General features: G+C 50.7%; 1 protein-coding gene across 5 annotated transcripts in view; it reads right to left on the bottom strand.

Annotated features, from left to right (window-relative positions):
• Nucleotides 1–23: 23 nt before the first annotated feature.
• Elf4 (E74 like ETS transcription factor 4) overlaps nucleotides 24–21142 on the bottom strand; it is a 45345-nt gene continuing 24226 nt past the window's right edge. For 2 of the 5 annotated variants that reach the window (XM_023718884.1, XM_023718885.1), the window contains exons 2-9: nucleotides 13920–14162; nucleotides 8343–8514; nucleotides 7866–7958; nucleotides 5303–5494; nucleotides 4445–4528; nucleotides 4162–4354; nucleotides 3214–3582; nucleotides 24–2378 (exon numbers count right to left, since the gene is read on the bottom strand). In XM_023718884.1, coding sequence (XP_023574652.1) covers nucleotides 1574–2378; nucleotides 3214–3582; nucleotides 4162–4354; nucleotides 4445–4528; nucleotides 5303–5494; nucleotides 7866–7958; nucleotides 8343–8514; nucleotides 13920–13991 — 1980 coding nt within the window. In that variant the 5' untranslated portion in view covers nucleotides 13992–14162 and the 3' untranslated portion in view covers nucleotides 24–1573. Of the gene's footprint in view, nucleotides 2379–3213; nucleotides 3583–4161; nucleotides 4355–4444; nucleotides 4529–5302; nucleotides 5495–7865; nucleotides 7959–8342; nucleotides 8515–8604; nucleotides 8708–9901; nucleotides 10049–13919; nucleotides 14163–21142 lie in introns of those variants that run through there. The other 3 variants (XM_023718886.1, XM_023718887.1, XM_023718888.1) reach the window with 3 other exon arrangements.

The raw sequence follows: 21142 nt of genomic DNA, 5'->3' as shown, positions 1-21142 counted from the left end.
AGAGAGAGAGAGAGAGAGAGAGAGAGAGAGAGAGAGAGAGAGAGAGAGAGAGAGATGCCCACAAGAGAAAGAGAAAAGGGCAGCCAGGGGAGGTAGTTAGGCCAAGTGGGTGGTTTTGTGCCAAGAACGAAGCAAAGGTCCTGAGGCACTGATTCACATTAACCAAATTCACCAGAGAGTGAAGTTGCTCCCAAGCCCAAAGTTTCTTCATTTTGCCCCCAAGGTGGTGGGAGGGAGCAAACAAATTCAGTGGGAGAGAGGAAGGGGGACACAGTCCCTCAGCTGAGGGGCTGACGTGGAGGGGCATAGGCTGACCCTTCCCCAGAAAGCAACAAATGGGAAGTGAGGAGCCTTGTGGAGCTGGAGAGGGGCCACAGGGGTACACATCAGCTGATCCCTACCCTGGTGGTGATGGGAAACGGGGATTAGCTATGAGAGTCGGCAGTGAGTAGAGGCTAGCACACCTCTGAGGTGAAAAGGCAGGCTGAGCAGCAAGGATGAGGCAGACCCCAGCTGGGTCACTGTGCCACTGCCCCCAGCAGCACCTGACAGCTAGGAAATCTCAGGGGAGAAGTAATGACCACCTATCCCAGGGCATAGCATGCAGGGCAACATGCCAGTTGAGACTGTTGCCTGGCATGAGGCTGCTCTCACACAAACAGCCCAAGACCCTGGCACAGACATTCCCTGACTCAGCCCTGTCTGGGGACTTCATGTCCTGGTCTGACTCAAGAGGGGTGCTGTGCCCTGGCTACTTCTCCAGCAAAGTACTCCAGTGGCCAAGGTCCCAGCCTGCTGGCACAGTGCCAGTGGCCAGCAACAAGGCAAACTCCAGGAAGAGCACATTGGTTTAGCCGGTGGTGCTCACTCCCAGGGCTGAGTTCTCTCTCTTCCTTCCCCCTCAGCCTTACTGTCCTCCAGCAGTGTGTCTTTCCCAACAGGTACACCCATTGAAGCCCTCCTACCTAGATCTGGACAGATCCAGCTCTGTGACATCTCTAGGTCTGGGGATCCCATCTGTACCCTATAACCTCAGAGCAACTTAATCTTGGGCACTAGAAGATGTTTTCCCTTAAAAAAGATCCCCACCTCTGTGGCTGACCCACAGGACATGCACACATCCTTGAAGACAAGACCACACAGCTGCACCCAGTCCCCACCCCAAAAAGGAAGACAGAGACCTACAAGTACACACACATAGATACAGAGATATTCACATATGGGATAGTAAGGTCCCTACACAGGGCATGTGGATGACTAGATACAGCCAGGCCTGACACTTCTCATGAAGTTCCTGTGCCAGTCCTGACCAAGAGCATCTCCCTGGCTCCAGGAGTTTTCTCTCCATCACCAAGCCAACCCATTATCCTGCCAAGAACACATCTTCTTGTGCTCCTGAAGGCCACCGTCTGATGCCAGGGCTTTGCCATGGTGGTGCCATGCAGGCCTGGGGGACTGAGGATCAAGTGTATTGAATCCCGTGGAAATGTAAGGGCAGGAACACTATATAAGTCAGTCCGTGTGAAACTGCTGCTCAGCTTCGCCTCATGGGTGACCCTTCTGACTCCTCTGTTTATATGTCATGGGGCTCCATCTTAATGAGGGAAGCAGGATTAAATGGAGAAAAGGGGGCTGGGGTTGGGGATCTGGTCAGCAAGCTCCCAGATGAGGTCACACTAGGCTCAGACATTAATAGGGACCCTGAGCCTGAGGAGAGCTCAAGTTCAGCCACTGGGGTCAGCCCAACAGTGGGGCGGCTGGGGGGAGAGAAAGTCTGGTTTCCCAAAAGACTTGGAGTGTGGGAACCCCTCGAAACCACCTGGGTTGGAAGTGGCTGAAGATGAGCCTGATCTCTCAGGAGTTCCCTCAGGGTCTCTTCGGGAACCAGCAGCCCCTCCATGGGGGCCCCAGTTACCATGCCCTGCACATATGAGGAGGACCTCAGTGGCCCCTCCTTGACCCCGGGGGCTGTTGTGGTAGAGGAAGTCCTGATGAAGGCAGCAATGACAGTCCCAGGGGCCTGAGAGCTTGGCCCTGCTGGTCCAGCAGCTGTGACAGAGGGTGGCGCTGGGTTGGTCGGATGGTTGGTCCCAGCCAGAAGCTGAGGGAGGCCACTGAGAATGAGTGGGGCCCCTGGTGCTGCCACCTGGTTCTCTGGGAAACTAGTGTTCAGGGGAAAGGAGGCCTGCAGAGTGAAGGTGTCCTTGAGCGTGGAAGATGTGGGTGGGACACTCTGGAGAACCAGCTGAGTAGAAGCAGTAGTACTGGCAGGGGCCCCATTGGTCAGCACCGTAGTCAGCGGGATGGTCTGCAGGGTAACGGCCGAGCCTGACCCCGCCGGGGCCACTCCTAGGTGGATGTTGTTGGGCACCGAAGGACTGAAACGAGACAGAAAAGAGTTGGTTAAGGTAGCAAAGGCCTCCCAGCCAGCCAGGAAGGAGAGCATAACAAGGACAGAGTTGCAGGTGTTCTGCACGTTGTTGCTCTAGCTAGCATTTATCCAGTACTTAGGACAGGTCAGAGGTCATTCCAAGGAACTCACATGCTGCATTTTGCTCAAACCGTAAAACAGCACATGAGCTAAATAAGAGTTATTTGATTTTATAGCTTGAGGAAACTGTCACAGAGAAGTTATGTAACTCACCCCAAGACCACACAGCTGTTAAATCCTAGACTCAAGAGCAAGGACTTCAATCTAGGCCTCATGACCTAAGAGCTCACCCTTCCCCTCTGCTGCCTCCCCCTCAGAAGAGTGCCCTATGAGCCACTCCAGTGTAGCAAGAGATGCGGACAAACTCAAACCTTTTCAGGGAAAACTTGGCCCCAGAGCAAGGAAGTGGAACTAGGGAGAGTTGTGGGCGTGGAAGGCAGAACAGGCTCATCTGCTATATTCTTTCCTGTAGAGTAGAGATGACTAGGCAGGGTGGGCAGGATGTGGAAGCTCATGGTAGCTCCTTAGGGCATACTGTGGAGTAGCAGAATCAGTCCCAGCTGGCAACCAAAGCCCCCCAAGTCAAGTGCTAGCTTTGCAGTGACTTAGTGTGTGGCCTTAGGCATGTTACCTTTCCTCTCTTGTCTACAGAGCTCTGCCAGCTTTCCCAGGGTTCTGCAAAGATCCCACAAGACTGGACATGGCAGTAATTTGCATAAAGCTGGACACAGCCCTGGCACAAGAGGCTGCAGGAAGGCTCACGGTTGCTTTGGCGCCCTTACCTCACGGCCTTGGTAAGCTTGGCCTGGCCCTCTGCCGGGGAGACAAGCATGGTGGAGGTAGTGGGGGTCTCCTCATTCAGAGGCAGTCCCAATTCCAGACTCGAAGATGGCTGTAGACCAACATGCTGGAGCTTTGGCTTCTCCCAAGAAGGGCCAGCCTTGCCCTGGGGCGCAGCCCTGGATGACACCCTGGAGCTGGCTCTTCTGAGGGAGCTTGTGGAGGATGTCGCAGCCTGAGGGGCTGCTGCTGGGGCTTCGCTTCTCTCATCCTCATCTTCAATCACGACCAGGTCCTTGGGCATCTCCTTAAACTGGTACACCAGCCTCTGCCCTTCCACTTTAGCCAGGATGCCTCTTTGGTAGTAGTATCTGGGCAATGGGGGAGTGGAGTTAGCCAGGGACTGAGGAAGGGGCCTTTCCTCTGTAGCTCCCCTTTACACTACCCTCCAAGGCAGATCAAGCTCAAGAGAACCCTGGGGGCAAGGGAAGGGTCATGGCCAGCTCTTGGGTATGAAAGGCCCAGATTTCCCCCTTCAGGCTTAAAGGCTGTTTTCAAAGGCTTTTGTGATTCCAGCCTCATCTTGCTTTGGGGCTGAGGATGGGGAGTGAATGAAGGATGAAAGTAGGAGTGAAGGAATAGATGGCAGGGGTTCAGCAGGCCCCCAGTCCAAGAGACCAACTTGAGGCAACTCCTTGGACCTTTGGCTTTCACAAAGTGAAGAAAACCCTTCTTGGAGATCGGGATGGGGACTGAAAATGCTCTTGTGGCAGAGATGTAGCACAGAGATATAAGAAGGAGATTTTTCCTCTCAGAGCTGAAGGAGGGTGTAGCAAGGTGACCGTTTCCTTAAAGGACAGAGCAGGCCTCCATTACAGTGGGAAAACGTCCTTGGATATATAGCTGGGTGATTCGTCAGGACAGGGACTCTGTATCTCTGTAGCTCCTACCTTAGTGCCCGCCCCATCGTCTCATAGTTCATGTCAGGCTTGTTTTTCTGCTTTCCCCACAGCTTAGACACAGCTTTGGAGTCCACCAGCTTGAAGATGCCTTTCTCTCGCTGAGTCCACTTGATGTATTTGGGACAGGTGTTTCGGTCTTGCAGGAGTGCCAGAAGGAACTCCCACAGGTATATGGTGCTGCCTGCAGAGCAGCAGGCAGTGAGGGGTGACTTGGGCAACCTAGCAGCAGGTTAAGGGCCACCCCTTTCATTTCTCCAACTCCCAGCCATACCTTTGCCATCCTTTGACTTCTTCCGGATGGGGATGCTAGGGTCTGTGACCGGTGAGGTGCTTCGGTTGCCCTTTGTCTTCCGGACTGTGAAGAGAAGGTAGGAGAGCACTGAGGCTGAGGCTGAGGCTGAGGCTGAGGCTGAGGCTGCAGTGAGCTGACCACATTGGGTGTGACAGGACAGACCAGGAGGAGGCAGGTCAATCATTTGCCACAGCCATAGCCACAGCCACAGGTATCTACACCTGCATGGTCAGGCCCTGAAGGCAGCTCTACAGCAAACTACCATGTGGGGAAACTCAATGCTGGCAAACAAGGCACCTTCTAAGAGCAGAACCTGCCTGGGCTCATTTTGGAACTGGAGAAACAGCCCCAAGTCACCACAGCTGTACAGACCAGTGTGGTGGCTCTGCTGAGGAGGCAGTATCAACCAGCCACCCCAAGTAAATCAATAACACTGGGGCTTGGGAGAGCCCAAAGTCCTCTCTCCTACAGTCTCTGCTTCATAAGCTCTGCTGAAGAGAGATAAGCAAGAAGCATGACTCATTTTGCATGGACAGAGGCACCCTGGATGTCCAGGGACTGACCAGGGGTCCAGACCTCGAATCTGAACTCGGCCTGTGATTCAGCCCATGGAGATTAGCCTGTGGTATTTCTGGTGGTGCCTGTGTGTGCTGGCAGATAGGAATTGCATAAGCCAGGCTTACAGAAGGGAGGCTTTCTAGTTCATCCCTGGTAGACCAGAGCCCCCCCCCCCCCCGCCATGTGCCTGTGATCCTCAGCGTGCTCAGCCTTTGGGCTCTCCCTAGGCCCCCACTGCCTACTCCTTTGAACACACATACATGCTACTCCCCGCCTTACTTCTCTTCTTTGATTTCCCAGCCTTCTTGGCACTTTCCTCTGTGGGGACTCTCTCCTCTAGAGGCTGCTCTTCCTGGGCACCATTGTCACCTGCCCCGTTCTGGACATCAGGCTCAGAGGTAGGAAACAGGTAGTTGGGCAGAGTCGCAGCTGCAGCTGGGTCTGAGTCTGGAAGCATTTCAGAGGTGCCAACTGCAGGAAGAGAGAGGCATGCAGTGGGCGGGCCTGGAGAATGGGGGGCACCAGAGGAGGGCAGGCTTGCCGTTCCCCACAGCTCCAATACCAGATACACCTGAAAATGCCTCAGGGGGTCTCGCACCAGGAGGGGAGGACACATCTGCAGAGCTGTGGGCATAAGCTGGCCCTAATCACAGCTGCCACATTTAGAGCTTACAGCTGTGAGAGGGGAAGTCTCAGGCAGCGTCCAGGAAAAGGGCCAGGTTGATTTTAGCATTCCCTCATTTGACAACTCGAAAGCATTTAGTGCAGTCCCTCTGCTTCCAGCCAGGCAGCTGAGACAGGCCTCGAGATGACAAGTCACACAGAAAGTCAGGGCCTGGTACTTGGAGGCACTGAGTAAATATTAGTCGAGTCCTGGCTGAATATTAGTGAGAGATGTGGGGAGAAATCTCTTACCTTTCAGCATTAGGGCTTTCGCATCCCTCACTATATCACAGCATCCTCTCAAGCAAGTGCAATGGAGGGGGCACCCTCCTGCAGTGTTAGGACATCTGCCTTAGAGGGCACTGGGAGAAGGGGCGTCTTGGGGGTCTTCTGGGGAAATGGGGAGCCAGGCAGACCAGCAGACACACATGAGCCTCTTTTGGGGGCTGCCTTCAAGATCAGGGAAGGGGTGAAGGCATTCCAAGCCTGCTTCATTTCTAAGTCAGTCACAGAGTGAGGGCCCGAAAAGTCCCCTGGCCACTATTCGATTGCTCAGCCTTAAAGAAAGGACTTTCTGATACATGCTCCACAGTGCCTTCACAATGAGGTATGTCCCCAGCCTTTTGTTATTTTATTTTGAGACAGGGTCATTGTCACTAACACATGGATGGGCTTTGAAAACATTATGCTACATGAAATAAATCAACCACAAAAAGCACCGTGCTGTACAATGCCTCGCTATGAGGTACCCAGAAGACACAAGCTCACAGAGACAGAGGTCGGATGGCAGCTGCTGAGACTGGGGCACAGGGCAAGGTAAGTTTAATAAGGATGATTTCAGGGCTACGGGATGGGAAGAGTTCTAAGATGGATGGTAGAGATGGTTTCAAAGGTACTTAACACTGCTTAACACACTTTAAAATGACTAAGGTGGCACATGTTATGGTACAGTATTTTACCACTATTTGAAATTGAGCGTTGGCCACACCTGTAATCCCAGCATTCAGGACGCTTAGGCAGGAGAATCATCATGTGAGTTTGAGGTTAGCCATAGTGAGTTCAAGGCCAGCATAATGAACTATGTAGTGACATCCTGTCTCAAAAATAAATAAGGAATAAAACACAAAACTCAGGGCCGGCAGTATAGCTCAGTGGACTAAGCGCTTGCTTAGGTAAGCGCAGGGGTCAGGTTTTGATCCCTGGCTCCGCATGCTGCGCTGGCCCTGCCCCCGGGCACGCTGAGCTGGTGATGGAGTCCGGGCGTGGTGGTGCCTGCCTGTAATTCCAGCACCTGGGACGCAGAAATCAGGAGGATCACTATGAGTCTGGGCTGTGTAGTGAGACCCTGCACAAAAAAACAAAAACAAAAACAAAAAAAGCCCCAAAACACAAAACTTGCCCTAGCCATCTTTTCCTTATCTCTGGTGCCTGGTACCTTCCTGCCCCTTCCTGCCAGTCCCAGCCTGAATCTGTTCACACGTATATTGATAGGTGTGGTGACCTAGAATGCCTGTGCATGCACCTGAAAATCTAGCATGCAGATGTGATGTTTTTGTGTGTGCAGTACCAGGGATTGAACTCAGGACTTCGTGCTTGCCAGGCAGGCACTTACTCTACCGAGCTGTCTCCCCAGCCCCTCAGATGCGACTTTTCTTTCAGTACTGGAGATTGAACCCAAGGCCTCTGTACTTAGAGAAAGGGTCACAGTAAGTCACTCAGTTGCCCAAGGTGTACTCAAACTTGTGCTACTCTTGCCTCAGCCTCCAAGGTTTATTTGTTTGTTTCTTTTTTTTTTTTTTTTTGGTGGAACTGGGGATTGAACTCAGGCCCTTGTGCTTGCCAGGGAAGCACTTGTTCCACTGAGCCATCTCCCCGGCCCCTGTTTGTTTGTTTGTTTGTTTTTTCTTTCTTTTTTGTGTATGGTAGTAGGGATTAAACCCACACTCTTCACATGATGTATGTTTCTGGCAGTTTTTGATATTTTTTGTTTGTTTTGTTTTTAATTTTGAGACAGGGTCACACTAAGTCACTATACAGGCTAGGCTCGAACTTGTAATCCTGCATCAGCCTCCCAGGGTGCTGGGATTACAGGTTTGTGCCACCATACCCAACAGGATGTGACACTTTAAAAGGGAGTTGCTTAGTTGTCTAGAGTTAAATCACAAGGGTCCAGACTTACAGATCTGCTTCTCATCCAGCATGTTGTTGGGAGATTCCACGTTGAGTAAGACTTCGGTGGTTGCCGTGGCGTGTGAGTTGGCCTCATTGTCATCTGGTTCCACATTTCATGAAGGGGGGTAAGAAAAATTCCCTCAGGGCACAGTACAGCTAAAGTCAGGGCCAACCGGAGCCAACAGAATGGTGAGGAGACACAGGGACCCTAGGGACAGCCTAGGATGGACCAGCATGCCTCCTGCCCTAATCCCCCACCCTTCAGCAGCTCTCCACTCCTTCCACTCCTCCGAACCCTACTTCATCTGGAGAATTCCAGTAGATTGAGTTAGTTCTTTCTTCCATGAGGTGGCACTACCCTTTGGTTAGAGGCCTTGCCCATTCTGGGTAAGGTTACTCACAGCCATCGTGGGCTGCCATTCCCCAAGAAAGAACCCCTTTCTCCACTTCCACCACACCTCCCCTGCCCAGAAAAGGAACAGACCTGCCAGCAAAAAGCTGCCCTCCAGGATCTGGTCCTGTGTCATGCACATGGCCCCATCTGTTGCAGCGCTGTTGTGAGAGTCATCCAGCTCTAGTCCTGAGTACAGATGCAGTAATTCGGGGTAGGGTACCTGTTCCACGATCACGGCTGGGAACACTGAAGGGTCTTCCAGCTAGGCAGGAGATAGAGATCTGGTTCAAGGCTACCTACCTCTTCCAGGAAGCCCTCCCTGTTAGCCTTAGGCCCTTTATGCAATTCCTACTTCATGGAGCCCGTGGGCTGAGATGAGGTTGCTCTAGGTTCAGCCTCACTAGGTGATGCTTTGAGTGGGCTCTTGCTTAAGAGATGGCTCAGCTCTTCCCAACCTAAAATCAACCAAAGGCAAGCATTTGTACAACTGGCACAGGAGACCAAAGCCTTTCCCATTCTGGGTAAGGTTACTCACAGCCATCGTGGGCTACCATTTCCCAAGAAAGAACCCCTTTCTCCACTTCCTATGCCTGTTATACCAGCATGCACCTGTAATCCCAGCTACCTAGAAAGCTGGGATAGTGGATCACGAGTTTGAGGCTAGCCTGGGCAACATAGTGAGGCCCATTCTCAGAATACAATTTTTAAAAAGCATTGGGGCCGCTGAGCCTGGTGGTACACTCCTGTTATCCTAACCCTTGGGTGGCTGAGGCAGGAGGATCACTCTGAGTTCAAAGCCAACCTGGGCTACATAAATGCACTATATGGTGAGACCCTATCTCAAACTCCACCCCACAAAAAAGGATTGGAGGTGAGCTCAGTAGTAGAGCACCTTCCTAGCATGTGTGAGGCCCATCTCAAGCACTGAGGAGGAAAACCAGGGGCTCATGCAATGAGGATGTACTACACCTCTGAGCTATCCCCCAGCCTGGGCAAGCATTTTTTTTTTGGTGGGGGGCAGAACCGGGAATTGAACTCAGGCCGTTGCACTTGCCAGGGAAGCACTTATTCCACTGAGCCATCTCCCGGGCCCCCAGAGGCAAAAGGATTTTTTTTTTGTTTTGCTCCAAATGCCTTCAGGGCAAGTTTGGCTGGCTTGAGTTGTGGGGATCAACCACAGCAACCTGAGCCTGACTGCTTTGTTGAAGCAGCCACTTAAAGAACTGAGCTAAGGGGCAGGCCCCCTGGGCAAGCATTTTTAAATGGTTGGAGTAATCCATCATCTGGGCTTGGGACTCAGTCCTTGAGAAGTGTTAGGCCAGTGAGGCCACTGGAAAAGGATTAGTTGATGGCAAGGGTAAAGGGCTTAAGGGTAAGGGGTAAAGGGGCTCAGCCTAGGATCATGTTTGGGGACCCAGAAATTTTAGGGCTCAGTATAGCAATGACAGTGGGGAATAAAGTCAGAGCCATTCTAGAGGCACAAAGGTCAGAGCTGATCACTGCCTGGCCTGGGGAAAGCATTTCATTACCAGCTTGATTTGGCAGGTACATGGGGTGACTGCTCATATTTGAGGTGGACTCAGGAAGAGGAAAATGAGGATTTGGAGAAAGATAAGGGATCAAATATAGATATGGCGAGTCTGAGGTACCTTTGGGAGATCTAAAGTGGAGGTGTGTGTCAGGGAGTCAGAAACAAATGTCCAAGAGCTCTAAAGGGAGCAGGTGGCCACCAAATCCCTCAGAGTAGAGAAGTCAATGAGGGCAAGTCAATTCAGCCCCTAGAGTGCGTTGTTGTTCTGAAATGAAACAAAACTAAATAAAAAAGAACTGTTGGCCAGTGGGGTGGCGCATACCTGTAATCCCAGTACTCAGGAGGATCAGTGCAAGTTCAAGGCCAGTCTGAGCTATATAATAAGGTCAAGATTAACCTCGACTACATCGTGAGACCTTGTCTCCAAATAATAATAATAATAATAATAATAATAATAATAATTGAGTGTAATCATATTTTATTATTATTATGTTATTATTATCATTATTGCCAGGCAAACACTTGTTCTACTGAGCTATCTCCCCAGCCCTATTTGAGGGAGTTTCAATGTATATATGGTGATCATATCCATCCCCCACATTCATTTATTCATTCATTGTGCTGAAGATCAAACCCACGGCCTTGTTTACGCTAGGCAAGCACTCTATCACTGAGTTATCTCCTCCCCTCCACCTGTTCTCTTTTTCAGTACCAGAGATCTAACTCAGGACCTTGTGCTTGCCAGGCAGGCATTTATGCTGCTGAGCTATCTCCCTGGCTCCTCCACATTTTTATATTTTAGTTTTGAATAGGGTCTTGCTAAGTTACCCAGGCTATCCTTGAACTTTTGATCCTTCTACCTTGGCCTCCTGAATAGCTGGGATGACAAGTGTATGCCACCACAGCTGACAGTTTTTTAAAAAAATTCTAGATAAAAAGAAATATACTAGAATGTCAATTGTAGTTATATTTTAGTTGTTGGACTTTGGATGATTTCTTTCCTTTTTTTCTATTTTTCCGTATTTTCCAAATTTTCTTTTATGGGAAGGTTAAATCTTCATTCTTGAAAAAAGACTGAGAATGGTTCTGCTTCAGATGTTCCTGAGGAATTTAGAAGAGTGTAAATTGGCAAAGGCTTTGGATTTGACCACTGGATAGTTGCTCTAGCTGGAGTGACTTCAGGGGAGTGCTGGGGTCCCAGGCCCGGTGACATGGGATCTCAGAGAGGATAGACTTAAGACATCATGTGTCCAAGGGCACATGATGTCTATACCTGTGCTGTCCATGAGGACAGCTACTAGCACTGGTGACTTTAGATTTAAATGGAATAAAAATTTTGGAAAGATACAACTTCAGAGCTGGGCACAGTTGTACACACCCATAATGCCAGCAGTAGGGAAGGCTGAAGCAGGAGGATTGTGAGTTTGAGTTCAGACATAGCAAGAGAAAAAAATGAAACATGAAACTTTAGTCATTCAACTACACTAGCTACATTTCAAATGCTCTGCAACATGTTCTGCCTTACACTAGATAAGTCAAACATAAAACAACATTGCTAGCATTCCAGACAATTCTATCAGATTGTGCTAACCTACAGCCAGACTGCTTGGGTTTAAAACCAAGCTGGAGGCCAGGCGTGGTGGTGCATGCCTGTGATCCCAGCACTCAGGAGGCTGAGGTAGGAATATCATTGCAAGTTTGAGGCCAGCCTGGACTACATAATAAATTCTGGGCCAGTTTGAGGTACACAGCAAGACCTTGTCTCAAAGAGGAAAAAAACAAAAACAAAAAACAAGCTGGGCTACTTACTTAGTAGCAGGGTGACCTTAAGAAAGTTACTTATATTTCTGTGTATCAGCTTTCTCATTTATAAAATTGGGATACTCATATTATTGACCCCATATGGTTGTTTAAACAGACCAATACACATTATGTGCTCAAAACAGTACCTAACATGCACAGAGTAAGTTCTTGTTAAGCATTAGGTATCAAAGGCTTCTAGGGACCTAGTAATGTTTTACTTCTTAACCTGGGTGGTGAGTACATGTATATTCACTTTATGTTCTATCTACTCATCAATGATTTATGCACTCTTCTGTATTCATGATACATTTTGTAACAAAAATGATTTCCTAAGAAAAATGGAAGGGTTAGACTATAATCCTAGCACCCTAGGAGGAGTGCCTCCTGAGACAGGAGAAATGAAAGTTCAAGCCCAATCTGGGCAACTTAAGTGAGACCCTGCCTCAAAATAAAAAGTAAAAAGGACTGGGGATACAGCTCAATGTGAAAGACATGGGTATAAACCCCCTCAAAATAATAATTCTAAAAAGAAAGTAGCATTCATTCTGAAGCAGCAGAACAAAGGTTTTCTTTCAGGGTTAGAAAGACCTGAAGATTTCTAAAATGAAGAGAAGCACCTGGAATGTCAGAAATATACAAGAGAAAAGGAATGTGATTGATGGCTTGAGGCCTTAAGAAAAAAAAGGCAGGAGATCAAGTACAGGGGTAGGAGTTAGCTGGGAAGGAAGAATACTTTTATCTCCCATGCCAGTGGAAAAGAAATAAGAATATGAGATGTTATCCATGAAAGGTATAGGGAAACTGAGGACACCCTTGACTTTGGGCTTCTCCACAGGCTGAGAAGAGAGGCTTCCCCTGAGGGAGAAGGGTCGCTTGGGAGGTGAGGACAGCCTCTAGGAGACACAGAAAGTTGCTGAGCAGACCAGAAGCAAGTGGAAAATGGCAAGAAGCACTGAGAAACTGGTAAATTTGGATTTTTCTTCCCCTCTCCTTCATGTGAAGCCTTTCTTTCCCAGGTAGGCACAGCAGAGGGTCCAATAACATGGAGCAACCTTGGGTAAAAACACACAGGACAGAGAGTACTATGCATTTAGTGCCCATTAGAGGGCAGCCTTCAGTTGGCTGCAGAAGACGGGATGGTCTTTATTCGTCCTTGCAAGGATTTAGGATAGAGCATATCAGTTAGGCTGGGATGCCTGAGATAATCCAGACAGATCTCTTGGAGAGGGTAGAGATATGGTAGCGGGTAGGAGACAGGGCTTGGCCAGGTGATACTGGGGCCAAAGTAGGATCAAAATCTAGGGTTCTGGGCCAGTGAGATAGCTCAGCGGACTAAGTACCTGCTTAGTCAAGCACAGGACCAGGGTTTGATCCCCAGCACCACATGCTGTGCCAGCCCTGGCCCCAGGGTACACTGAACCCGCAACAGAGTTGCATGCATGTAATCCCATCACTGGAGAGGCTGAATACAGGAGGATCACTACAAGTCCAAACTGTGTAGTGAGACCCTGTACCAAACACATTAAAAACAAACAAACAAAAAACATAACAACAATAACCTAGGTTTCCAGGTTCCAACTCTTTCATGGCTGCCTTTTTTTTTTTTTTACCAGGGATTAAACTCAGGACATCGGGCTTGCCAGGCAGGAGCTTATGCCACTGAGTATCTCCTGGCCCTGATGGCTGCCTCTTCTTTCTCCATTGTGTGGAAGGAAGGGAAAGGGCGATAGTGATGAATGCCAGGACACCATCCAGTGGGAATGACTAAGTGCATGGAAAATGTGTCCTCCTGGCCTCAGTGCAGCAGCACAAGGTATAGAGCAGTGGGTACCTGAGTGCCAGACTTCCTCCCATTGGACCCCATGACTTTGGGCCTCTGTGTGGCTTGGGAGGAGAGCCTTCTGCCTGAATCCTCAGGCTTATCCTGAATCCTCAGGTGGAAGCTGAGAAGAGCCTATCAACTGGACTAGAGCCAGGTATCTCAAGATGCCAGGGCTTGGACTCCACCCTGCAGTTTCAGTTGGCAGGGACCATCTTGCTATGTGGTCATCCCAACACCTTTCTCACCGTGACACTGGAGGAGAAGAAAGCAGTCCAAAAGCCTTACGATGACCAGAGAACACCTTGTGACTTCAGTCCCTGCTGCTCCCTTACCAGCCACTCCCTGAGTGACCACCTAATGACTACCAACTGGCTACGTGAGAGAAGAGCTGGTGAGCAGTCTGGCTGGCACAACAGGGCCAGTGCCCCGACCATAGTAGGTGTTTATTCATTATTTGCCGAGTGGCTAGCCAGCCATCTAGCCCACTGAACTTTATTCTCCCAGACCATACCTGGTGGATGTCATCCATTCCGTTGCTTGCAAACTCAAAGATTAGGTCACTGGGCTGCAGGGTAATGGCCATACTGTCTGCTCCAAGAGCTGACAGCAGGATTCCCGAGCTCTCCGGAGTGGCAGCGCTTTGTTGGTGAGGAGATGCTTAGTGCCTCCCCCAGCCACGTAGAGAGCTGGAGTAGGTGGTGGGCTCCAGTGGGCTCAAGGATGCATACTGGGCTGGGATGACCACAGGAGCAAGCTAGGGAGAAGGGAGAGATGGAGACCATGAATAAATCAGCCTCCTTGTTCCATTCCCAAGACAACTAGTGAACCTCAGGGACCTTGCCATGCTGGGCAGAAGACCAGTACAGAGCTGGGCAAGGGAGGCCAATGGAGGAGAAAGGAAGCTGCAAAAGAAAGAAAGAAAGTCAGCTGAATTGTTCCCAGCAGGAAGAAGCTGAACCTTGGTGCCAGTCAGGGCCACCAGCATCTATACCTCTGGCCAGCCCCAAAGACACACAGCTCCCTTTCCTCCCCTTTCCCTTCTCTCAGAGAAGGCAACAGATAGAGGAATTTGTTATTATTATTTTTTTTTTTGGCGGAACCGAGGATTGAACTTAGGCCCTTGTGCTTGCCAGAGAAGCACCTATTCTACTGAGCCATCTCCCTGGTCCAGATAGAGGAGTTTATTTATGGTGTTGCTGAGGCTTGAACTCAGGACCTTTATACTGAAACTACATTCCCAGCTATTTCATTTTATATTTCATTTCATTTCATTTCATTTTATCTTGAGACAGCTGCTAAATTGCTCAAGCTGGGCTCTAATTTGCCATTGTCCCACCACAGTCTCCCTGAGTACGGAGATTATACGCAGGGTGGGACCATACCAACTGGCTTGGGGCTCTTTATCCTCAGTGCATGGCCACAGGAAATGGCAGGGCACCCAGGGTGACCTCAGGCTGGGGCAATGGTGTAAAGAATCCCCATAACTCCTTTGGCTTAGGAAAGAATTCATGGGGTGAGTGCAAGGGGACACAGGGCCTGAGGGTGCTCTGAGGCTCCATGTACCTTGGGAGTGGCCACCAGTGAGCTCTGAAGGGCAAGAGTCTACTGTGGAATTGTCTCTCTGCAGGGGGTTGTATTGTGTCAGGGCCAGAGTGGGGGGGCCTATGAGACAGGTGGGCCACATGCATGCTTACACCCCCTTCCTCCACCGCCTGCCAGAGAGGGTGGCCTCCATGTGATGTGTGGGTTTGTGCTCTGCTTTGCTTTCAGTTTCAAGACTAAACTGTCACCCTGGGAACTTGTGAGGAGAGCCCTGGCTGGGGGAAGGGCCGAGGAATCTTCCCCATCCTCTGGCCCACAGGCCCCTTTTCCAGGAAATCTCTGTCTGCTGCAGCCCACACACAACTCTTCTCCTGATGCCTCCCGTGCTCGCATGGCATCTGGGGCCTCCAGCTGCTTCCCTGCCTCCACTCCTCACTGTCAGCGCCCTTGTGGCTGGGCTCGGCCAAGCGTGGTCACACCCATGGCCGCCTCCCAAAGCCCTTATGCGCCCAGCTACAGGCTCCCCCACTCCTGGGCCCCTGAACACTTGGCCTCTGCACTTCAAGGTACTGCATCTGTGGCCCCTCAGGCACACTAGAGTTGTGTGATATGCTTTAGTGTGCGAACATCTATGCCAGCAGCCTGATTCAACCATGAAGAATTGGGTCCACCTACAATAGAGTGAATCGCTGGACCCCACCTCCGAGACACACCCTGGGCAGTCCCAGGGTGGTAAGCCTTGCCCTGGCCCAGAAAGAAATGAGGAACTTCAGAGAGGGGCAAAGGGGAGGAAAGGGAGGGGGACCATGGCTGACCTCCATAATGACCGCTCTCCCCCACAGGAGACACCCAAGCCTCTGCCACTTCCTTTCCGTTAGCCCACAGGGCTGGCCCCACCCTCTCTCCAACCCCAGCCTCACCCCCATACCTTTCTAGCCACCCCAACAAAATGCCTGGAGAAGTCACTCAGCATGGGTCAGCTCCACCTGTCAGGTCTGAGTCGCCATTCTCATGAAGGAGAGTGAGCCAGATGCACACTCAGTAGAGGCACCTTCAGACTGACTTGTCCTGGTCTGCTCCTGCTCCTCCCACTCAACTCTGCCTGTGACCCTGTCTCCTCAGCCTAGGCGCCTAAGGCAGGGCCATTTATGCTTGGAAGGTCTGTCTCCCTTGGCCTACATGCCTGGGGGCCCCCAGGCCAAATTCTTCCACAGCTTCCCTAGCCCTCCCACTCTGTCTTCTGTCTGCCCCTAGAACTGTACTCATCAAATGAAAACCGATCACTTTCACCTAATCCTACTTTGTCTAAACACGAAACTCCCGCATCCACCCCTCCCCCAAGGCCTGTCCACTATGGCCCTTCCAGGTTTGCTGTATCTTGGGCTTCTCTTCACAGGCCAGCCTTTCTGTTTTGTTTTGTTTTGCTTTGCTTTGCTTTGCTTTGCTTTGTTTTGTTCTGTTTTGTTTTGTTTGCAAGTTCATCATTGTTGTTCTCTGCCCTGGAAACATCTACAGATCTTCCCTACCTTCCCCAATAACAGGGGCTTCCTTGAGGGCAGAGCGCACTGTGTTTGTTGGTCATTGATAAAACTTTAGTACCTCACACAGGTGCCTGCACTTAATTCATGTTTGTGGAAGAAATGCAAGAAAGAAGGAACAAAACAAACAAACAAATGAATGGTACTCCCCTTTGACCCCTTTGGCCAGTCAGCATCTGTAAGTGCAGCATTTTCTGGGAAGTATGTGACTAGGTATACATTTAGTACAGGTGGGTGTCATATACTCTGTCACATGAGAATAAGGGAAATATGCAAGCTCGGAGGTTATGTCAGTATGTTCTTGGGTGGCTAGCTCCCCAGGTGCGTGCTCTATGCTCACTGTGAATGTGCAGGGTGTGTGCATGTGTCTCAAGTGTGAAGATACGTGCGTGAGAGCCTCTGTGTGTCAAAGGGCTGCCTGAGCTGGCCAGCAAAGCCACAGGCTCCGTCATCAGTTCCTCCTCCCAGGCTGTGGTGGTGGCAGTGGTGGCCTGAGCTGCCTCTGTGAGGATGACAAGCCCTTACTGAATGCTGCCTCTGCTTCAGAGAAGCCGTGGTGAAGTGGGGGCGGGCTGGTTTGGCTAAAGTTCTGCTAGGCCCCTGCTATCACTGTGTGTCCCAGCAAGAGAAGGAAACCCCAGAATAGGTATGGGGCCTGTGGGTCTTTGGGGTGAACCCACAAGGTCTACTCAGCTAGGGAGATGGGGAGAGGGCAGATACTGCAATGGGTTAGATGGAACCCTTGACCAGCAATGCAGAGCGGAGAGGTCTGATGAGACAGAGGATTCCCATAGCCTCATTTCACATGACTGCATGTTTAAGTGCCTAAACAGAGGACCCACTGGTGTAGGTTCTTTGGCGCAAGGTTGTAAGGTCTTGGGAGGCTGATCCTGGTGATCTCATCCTGCCCCAGGCCTAAAGCTAAGGTGAAGGGGCATATTGGCCAAGGCTAAGAATCTTCCCCCATGGAACCTTCCAGGCCAGAAAGCTTCCCCTCTTGCTTTAGATGTTTGAGGATTTGAAAGTGAGAGGTGGAGAGAGGCTCATTTGCATGTTCACTCCCTCTCCCCCAGTCCCTTAAAATAACCTCCCTCTCCCAGGAACATGAAACCAAAGAAGCCACTACCATATAGGCCCACCTGCCAGGAACAGAGAGGCCCACTCCAGGGCACCTCTCTCGCAGGTCCTTCAAGAGCCCTCTGGTTGGGACACAGCTTGGGTGGCCTAGAACCCTGAACACTGCCTCACTGGTGAGTGAAGCTCAGGGGTCACACGCAGACACTTGACTCAGGGAATGGAATTATTTGGGAACCTTTAGTAACTGGCGGCAAATTCCTCCCCTGCCCTACCCCATCATTGCGCAGCTCACAGCCAGCTCCAAAGTCCACTCTCAGCCTCTGTCCTAGCAGGGCCAAGAGTGACAGCTTTGTGAGAATAAATGGCACCTGGAAGCTGCCGTGCATGAGTGTGTGCCACAGGAGGGAACAACAGGCCGAGGCATCTGTGTCCCCAGCCTGCAAATGCACACCTCTGGCTCACTGTGGTTCTGCCTGCATTGCAAAACCAAAGCAAAATAGAAGTAGTTTGGGCTGCTTCTGCATCATTACAGCCAGGTTCCCTCCAGAGAGGTACAGACCCTTTCAAAGGCTGCAACTGAGACACATCAAGCAGTGTCCAGCACCCACCCATCTCGACCTCCTCTAGACGGAAACAGCCTCGATGTGCAAGCCACATCCACAGCCTCTGTGGAGTGCGTTTAAACCTACACCCACTCAGCTGAGCCAATGGCTCTCACAGCATTGCTGGTAACACCCGTGGCATTTTCACACATGCCAGGAAACATGGGAGCCAGATGGTCATCTGGGCCACACAACGAAACTCTCCTCCAGTTCCTCATCCCTCCGAGCCAATGCTCCTGAAATACCTCACTCTCCATGAAACCTTTCTGGAATTCTCTGGAAAGGAAGTAACAATTTCCTTCATGCCATTTCCTACTCCCTCAACACCCTTCCCCCCCAGCCACAAACAAAATGGAAACTACCCCAGGAACAGCTGTACCCTCTACTTAAAAACAGCCCCACCCCCAGCTAATAGTCACCCAGCATCGAATGTGCTTGCTGCACCACGTGACCAGTGGCATGTATTTAACAGCCAGAGGGCAACGTCAGGGCTCCAGGCCATCTTCCTGGACAGAACAGAATGAAGCCATCCATAGGACTCACACCCACAATCTTGGCCCAGTTAGGACCAGCTAATCCTCCTTGTTGAGCAAGTGCCCAGGGAAGGGGCCCGGCCACAGCTATTTTGTCAGCTCCTTCTCCATCCTTTTCTTTCCACCACCCCCTCCGTCTGAGATGAAATCAGGAAGAGGGAGGAGGAAAAGAAAGGTTTTGCAAGCTCTGTTGGTTGGGGTTTCTTTCTGCGTATTTACAAGAAACCCAGTTCCCTTGTTTGCCCCATCACTGCCTGATTCTACCTAGGGCTTGTCACAACTCCAATGGCCAGGTGGGCCCAGAGCTCGCCCCTAGCTGCCCCCTTCACCTTTCATCTGCTGTCCTCTCAGTCACACCTTCCCAAGCCCCAGCCTATCCCAAAGCAGAGGCCATTAGGGCTGTAGGCCCCCTGACAGAGATGTTGGGGGATGGGGGTTTTCTCCACAGGGTGGGGGTGCGCAGGAGGGAAGCACTGTGCTGGCTGCATGCCCACAAGTGGAGTGACCCTGGAGAAGTGGTCATCTTTCTGGGCTGTGGCTTCTGTCATCCTTCCAGGGGGTGAGAGCTGAGTGAGGGTAATCCAGGCTCAGTGGGGGGACCACCAGAAAGTCTTAGGTGAATAAAGATGACTGGGAAAGAACTTTGAAAACTAAAATGCACTTAGGGTTTGGGATGCGCCTTCTAGTGGAGCACTTGCCTAGCTTATTCTCAAAGTTCTGAGCTCCATCCTCGGCACCAAGGGAAATTGAAAGCACACAGCTGGAGGATGAGATGAGCTTCATGTATGACCTTCAGAAAGCAAGGGGCCTGGGCTCCACTGTACCAGTGACATCATCCCATTGGTTTTGGAACCTAAATGGGGTAAGGTTGGAAGGTTCCAATTGTTGGATGAGAAGGAGCTGACTCCTTGCCTGGGTCAGGGGCCAGGCAAACCAGAGTACTCTGTCCCCTGCCCTCTCCCCACCCCCATGTCACCTTGCCCAGCCCTTTGGGTTGTGGTTATGTAGCAAGAAGAACACTACAGAAGCCCCAAGAAGGGAGGAAGTGGGGAGGGTTACTGACAAAGGGAACCTGTTAGGGAAACTGTTTCCTCAGAAAGCAAAAGGAGCACCCCCTGGAGGTGTCTGCAGCCACCACATCTCTAAGTGCTTCAGCATCCAAAGGCTGCGGGGTGCACAGCCAATGAACACAATGCATTAGAAGGGGCAAAGCCAAGCCACCATCCAGTGTGGACCTCAGTGTGATGTGCTGCCAGCTACACCAGGGCAGGGGCCCCTGAAAGTCCCTGCAGGTCCTAAGAGCATGGGCTTCCCAGTTAGGAGACATCAGTGGCGAGACCTTCCTCCTCTGCCAAATGGGGGATATCCTGCCTAACTCCAGGAGCTGTTGCCAAGGGCATTAACTGATGTAGGCAAAAGTTCCCATCCTAGAGGTGTTTTTCCAATTCCTGGGCTGAATTGTGACTTTGGGACCTTGGTTGCTCTGCTTGTTACGTATTCAGGTTTTGGGCCAGGGATATTGTTCAGCAGCACAGCACCTGCTTGGCAAGTGCAAGGCCATGAGTTCTGTTCCCAGTACTCGCCCTCCCCCGCCCACCAAGGTATTCAGTCTTTACCTAGATGGAGAGTGATAGGTGTTGACGGTGTCGCAGCAGAGAAACAGGCAAAAGGAAAAAGGGAAAGGGGCTTTATTATAAAGGGAAAAGGACTTCATTATCTTAGAGGACATGGAGAGAATTTGGGAAAATAAGGAATTCTCTGGATTGGAACAAAGGGAGGCTGAGGCTTTTATGGCCTTTTGCCAGAGGTGGGGTTTGAGGGGGATGTTTAGATATACCTGAGGAGCTGACTGGGGCCTTCCCTGAGGTGGCGGGAAAGGTAAAAGGAAATTGCACCCTGGGCTGAGTTGGAGAAGGGGCAGGTGGTCTCTGGGAAGATGAGTTGTTGTTTTTAAGGACTTTAGCCATATTGGATGACGACCATAATAATTCAGCCATTCATACTAGGGCCATAACCTATCAGAGAGAAAGGGAAGTAGAGATAATGGGATGAAATGAGGGGTGAGGGGATATGACCAACAGCTATAAACTATGTGGTTAAACCATCCACTCTAGTTCACACCAACATGGTGTTGAGACCCTGTCTCACAAAATAAAATAAATAAAAAGCTGAGCACGTTGCTGTGTGCCTGTTATCCCAGCCCTCTGAGAGCCTGAGGCAGGAGGATCACAAGATTGAGCCCAGCCTGGTGACTTAGCGAGACCCTGTCTCAAAATAAAAAATATAAGACTGGGCATGGTGGTATGCAACCTGTAATCCCAGCACTTGGGAGGCTGAAGACAGGAGGATCACTACGAGTCTGATCTGTGTAGTGAGATCCTATAGACCATGTAGTAAACACATGAAAGAAAGAAAGAAAGGAAGAAAGGAAGAAAGAAAGAA

The sequence above is a fragment of the Octodon degus genome, unplaced genomic scaffold (assembly GCF_000260255.1).
Source record: "Octodon degus isolate 3935 unplaced genomic scaffold, OctDeg1.0 scaffold00063, whole genome shotgun sequence".
NCBI lineage: Eukaryota > Metazoa > Chordata > Mammalia > Rodentia > Octodontidae > Octodon > Octodon degus.
This window is presented reverse-complemented; position numbering and strand designations above follow the sequence as displayed.